The 5,682-nt window shown below is 45.6% G+C and overlaps 1 protein-coding gene across 1 annotated transcript; it reads left to right on the top strand.

Annotated features, from left to right (window-relative positions):
• The first annotated feature begins 502 nt into the window (after positions 1–502).
• On the top strand, positions 503–4,273 carry PCARE (photoreceptor cilium actin regulator). The gene has a single exon (XM_053306275.1). It carries the CDS (start codon positions 503–505, stop codon positions 4,271–4,273), a length of 3,771 nt encoding a protein of 1,256 aa, XP_053162250.1.
• Positions 4,274–5,682: the final 1,409 nt, after the last annotated feature.

The following is a 5,682-nucleotide window of genomic DNA, read 5'->3' as shown; positions in this document are numbered from 1 at the left end:
AGTACAGTGCAGACATGAGGAGTAGCAGGACAACTTATTGCAGGACATAAGAAGCTAATTTGTCTCAAAATGCAATGTGTAACAAGAAAGTCCTGTTACAAGCGCAGCAAACTAGCTGAGGGTTACTTAGCCTAATGAGCTTAAAATCTTATTTCTGGCTGACATCTGTCAAGGCAGAAGCAAGATACCCAAGCACCCGTAATCCACTAGCTCTAAATGCAACACAGCTCATGTGCTGCCAGTTCGCATCCCAAGGGAAACTAGTTAAAAGGGAGACTATGCTGTGTGCCTTTGTGAAGAAAAGCACCAACCAAATTGGAGTTGGAAGTGCATGGTAATTAAGAAGGATATCTACAAAACAGGGACCATTCAAGATGAAGATTTCTTCACAAATATCAGATCCTAATATCGCCTGAACTTGTAAGTGTTCATTCCTTTTTATTCCTTATTTGATCAGTTGGATATTTTTCAGCAATAAAGAAAGCTAGCAAGGGGGAGCATAATGGGCTGTACACCTTCTCACAGTGATATTGCTAACCACCATGCAAACCATGGAACAAAACCCTTGAATAAGGGCATCTTGCCAGTTGATCCGGGGGGTGAAGGTTTCTCTCTTCCATTACTGATCAAATGCTCCTCCTCTTATGAAATTGATGATTTGAGTCAGGGGGAGACTCAGATTAAAGATAACTTTTTCAGAAATGCATCAGACGAGGACAAAAATGTTAATTTCCGTTCCTCAACTGAGGATCCTTTGCTTTCTGAGCTTGACCAGGAAGAGAAGGACACAGAAGGAACCATCTCAGAGGCTGAGATAGCCCTATCTGGGCTGACAGGGTCTCAAAAACATATAGCAGAAGATATAAAGGTCAAAAAGCAAAATTCTTGGGAGTCAAAGGAAGTTGGTTTTGATTTGAAAAACAAAAATGAAAACAATGAAAAGCAGATCGCAAAGAAAGCAAAAAAACAAAAGCACAGTAGACAGGGAAAGCAAGGCCGTGATTGCAAAACAAAAGAAAAATCCAGTCCACCTGTATGCCAGGCTGAGAAAAAGGTGGATTTCCCAGATCTACTTGTTAAAGCCCATCAAAATGCTTATGCCTATTTAAATCCCAACCTCTCCAAATATGAGGTTATCTTGTGCATGGCCAACCAGGCCACCGAAACGCAGCTAATTCTACAGCAAATGGTGAGCTTTTTGCTGTTTCGTTTTGATGAAATCAACCATCTTTTGGAAGAAATTGCCCAAGATGGAGAAGACCTTCTCAAAGAGGTGGGAGGGAACCTGGCTTGGCCTCCTGGGAAAGGAAGCCCACAAGAGCAACCAGATCTCCTACAGCAACTACTGCAGTACACAGTCAACAAAATGCAGATGTTAAATGGAACTGTGGCCTCCTTAACCTCTAATGCCCTCCAGGAATCATGCAGCTTCTTACAGTCTGCAGGCAGCAATTTAGAAGAAAAGCTGAAAGCAAAACAAGGTTTTGATGAACGCCTGTTCAGGACAATAAAGCTCCTTGAAACATCTGCAGTCAAACCTTTTCAGCCTCACCCTGATGATATGACTCTCTATTCTGAAGACAGTGGAATTGGTATTGACAGTGAATCAGTCAAAGACTTGAATGTTCTTGATAAACAGGGAATGCAAACAAATTGTGGTTCTTGGGCACATGATCATCCATCTCAAAATCAGACCAGAATATCAGGAGAACACCAGTGGGCATGCTCATCAGTGTATGCCACAACCAGATCCCATGACTGTGCACTGGAAAGGCATTTTAAAGACATATTTTATGCCCCTTCACACAAAAAAGGTGTGTCTTCTCTGGGAATAGTTCCAGAAGGTTCAGTCACTATTTCTCAATGTCAAAACATTACCCAAGCTCTCTCTCTGACCTCTGTGCCCCCTGGTGTCACCCATGAGGTTGATTGTTTCAAAGAGTGTGAATCAAATGATGTTTTCCCCACAAATGAAGACATTGATGATGATAGTTTGTCTGAAGAAGAAGATGACAATATGTCAGAAACAAGAAAGGATGTTTTATCTAAAAGATTGACATCTCCAATTGTGGCAGCAGACAGCAAACGGCGGCTTTCCATGAAACGTTTAGAGAGCCCAGAGAACGAGGAGATAATACTGAAGATGAAAGATGCCATCAGCGAAAAGATCAAATTTGTCCCAGCTAAGTCTGGAAAGAGGGAATGGATGGAAGATGAAAATGGACGAGGATCACCACGACCTAGTACAGCAACTGAAAGCCAAAAGACTCAAGTGAAGCAGAAGAGGTCCAAATCTGAGGAGTCCCTCAGAAGTCGTGCTGAGGACCCAACCCTTCTAGAGCTCCAAAGAACTCAAAAAGGCCTCAGCAAACGCCTGGAGATGTTTTACACTCATAATGGAAACAAGGAAACAAATGAGAAGCCAGGACCCACAAGCCCAAAGGAACCATTTAATCTGCAAGATTGTGAGCACATTACTCATAGATCTTCCACTAATAAGCTGAAGGCATCTCTTGCGAAAAACTTCAGCATACTGCCTAATCAAGATAAGGTCCCCTTGCTAAGGCATGATCAAAATGTCATCAGTCAGCAGCCTGATGAAAGGAGATGTAGAAAGCCCTTCACAACCACCATGTCTTCACAGCATCCAATATCCAGAAAAGAAAATGAGCCTCCTGGGTCACAGAAACTGAACAGTGTTGGTTGTACTCCCCCTCGCAAATCTGTAAAAAAGCTCATTGAAACCTTCAGCCCACCTGAAGGCCTTGTTAAGTCTGCAAGTTTAAGGCCTTTGGGGCCAATTAAATGTATCAGAAAGTTTGGACTTCCAAGCATTCCTCCCAGTTTCCCAATTCCTAGAGCGCTTGTGCCTTTAAGCCACAAACACAGAGTTTCACCACTAGGAGAAATACATAATCCAACTCTCCATCCAACCCACTGTGCTTTCGGTAGTAGTATTCCACCGGTATTCGCAAGCGAAAGTGACACAAACGAGGAAACTGAAGATGAAAGTGAGATGGAAAACCTGCCCCCGCCACCTCCTGAAATGCTATTGGGCATCTCATGCGACTCAGCTGAATCTTTGGACAGTGCAAGGACTGAGAAAAACTACTCAAAAGTTGCCAAAAAGCCTGCCAAGACAAATGATCATCGCACTACTAGGAAAATATCTCAGATTTCTCAGCGGATGAAAGCCTCTCTATGTTCCATGGACTTGCTACCAAGTAAGAATCTCAGCAGTCTCAATCCCATTGCCAACAAAGCACCAAAAAACACTGGGGTGGACCCCAAACCTCGAAAATATTCCCTGGAGTCAAATGCTAGCCTTATGTCTGACTATATCCGAGAAAACTCACTAACGTCCCAGAGGTACCATGAAATGCAAGAGACTGCAGAGCTGTATAAGGAGTCGCATAAAATAATACCTCTTCGAAATCCCAAAGAAATGCCAGAGCAAAATGAAAGTGATTCAGCAAGCAAAGAATGTTGCACACCTCTAACTCCGGCACAGAAGCAAAGCTCCTCAGACTCACTTGGGAAAAGTGGGAAAGTGGCAGGTTTTGTCAGGCAAATGTCCCCGGCAAGAACACCACCTTCATCACCCCCCAGTGAGAAAAGGCTCCCAAGTCCACCACTGCATCAGAGACACAGTCGTCAAGCTTTTTCCTCGATGACCCATAGGCAGCCCAGCCCCCCAGCTGGCCGCTGGACATCAAGCCCTCCAGCGCAAAGGAAGTTGCCTTCACCACCAACCCAACAAAATCTGTCTAGCCCTCCACTAGGGCGTAAACAGCAAAGCCCACCAACCCGCTCCAAGGTGTCAAGTCCACCAGTCCACCGCAAGGAAGCAAGTCCACCTCCTTTCTTGACTACCCCATCTCCACCAGCTTCTCCATCTTGGTTGCACAAAGGATTACAAAACTACTTGGACTTGGGGGATGAGCAGCAATCTGCTTCCCCAAAGATTGTCACAAATGCACATTCCATATTTTGCCCAGCCACTTCCTCTTTGTTTGAAGCCAAGCCACTGTTGCCACCTAACAGCTCTGCAACAGAAATGATTATGGGACATCCTGAAGGTTTCGCCTTTTCACGGAGGAACAGCACACAGCTCAGGCAACATGGGGACCCACAGAAACGGATGGCCCTCAGTGCCATGAACCCCCAGCCTTTTGTAAGGAGAAGCTTCTCTGACCGCAGACCAGGGTTCCAGATTCCACTGCCATTATTTGCCTCTGCTGGTAGTGAACCTGTCCTTAGCAAGACAAGGTAGGAAATACTGTGCAAAAGTATTTCTCTGCAAAAGTTGCATTGAGATGTATAAGTTGCCTTGTTTCAATGATATCCCACTCACAACACCTAGTTGCTCACAAGTAGCATGTATGTAAGGATTTGCAAATATGATTTAAACTCTACCACTGACATCTTGACTAATAAAGTGTCCACACTTCAGGAAGCTGCAAGGATGCTGTGAGAGCCTGCACACTGCTCTGTTGCATTCTGAATTATGAGCTCAATTATGTAAGAGGCATAGAGTGCTAATATTTTGGAGTGCTCTCCAATGCTCCGGAAGTGCTCTGTAAAAGAGGAAACATGTCCCTTAAGGCAGGAGTGTGCTTCCACTTCTACAGAGCACTTCCAGGACATGAGAGTACACCTTGGAATGTTAGCACTCTGGCACAATTGTGCTCTTAATGCAGATCACAATGGAGCAGTGCATGGGCTCTCGTTGCACACCCACAGCTGCTTGAAGCATAGACACTTCATGAGGCATGATGTCAGCCTATGCTTCAAGACATATCTGCACATTAGTTTTGGTGGCATACATTCAGGTACTGCACTTACTGCCCTACCTCATATCCCTGGTAGTCCACACCACAGATGGGGAAAACAGCCCTGCATCAACGCCAGCCGTATTCCAGAAGGTCATTGACACAATCAAAAATTGTGTTCTACCAGGGTTTGTTAGCTGTGTGTGCTCCCATGTGGAAGAAATTTAGGAGGAAAACCTGGGTAGAAGTGATTGTATGGAAGCAAGGTGGAAGGAAAACCTGGGTAGCTTTTCCTCCTACCTTGCTTCCACACAATCGCTTCATCCTAGGTTTTCCTCCTACTTTGCTTCCACACAACCAAAATCGGGAGCACACACAGCTCCCAAACCTGGGTACAACACAATGAGGCTGTTCTTACAGTCAGCCAAAACTGGACTAAGGAAGCCAAGCCCAGTCTTGGCTGATCGTAAACACCAGTAGGATCGTGCCCAATTCCGGTGGCACTTTGGTGGCAAACCTCCTTTGGTGGCCAGCCTCTTAAATGTGGTTAAGGGAGTGAGTGCTCCTTTATCCCCGTTTTTTCGATCGTGTGGCAGCACACGATTTCAGCCAGGGTGGGAGGTTGCTGGGCTCCCGCCCATCACCAGGGAGGTACCCAGAATGCACCACACAATCATGTGGCGCATCATGGGATTTCCGGGGACCGTCCTGGCCCCTGATCCTCTGTGCTGCCTGGGGCAGCAGAGGATCGTCTGGGTGTGCGAACTGTGCACCCAGCTCCTTTGATGAATTGTCTGCAGGGAAGGTAAGGTTAGTTAACCTTCCTCCCCGCCCGCCCGCCAAGCCCTTATCATGGATCGTGAGAAAGGGCTCTATTTTTGATTGTGTGAATGACCTACATGTATCACCT

Source organism: Hemicordylus capensis, chromosome 1, assembly GCF_027244095.1.
Source record: "Hemicordylus capensis ecotype Gifberg chromosome 1, rHemCap1.1.pri, whole genome shotgun sequence".
Lineage (NCBI taxonomy): Eukaryota > Metazoa > Chordata > Lepidosauria > Squamata > Cordylidae > Hemicordylus > Hemicordylus capensis.
Note: the sequence above shows the minus strand (reverse complement) of the source record. Positions and strands in the feature narration are given on the sequence as shown.

Excerpts from the sequence above, each read along its gene's own strand:
- PCARE (XM_053306275.1), top strand. The coding sequence starts at position 503 with ATGGGCTGTACACCTTCTCACAGTGATATTGCTAACCACCATGCAAAC.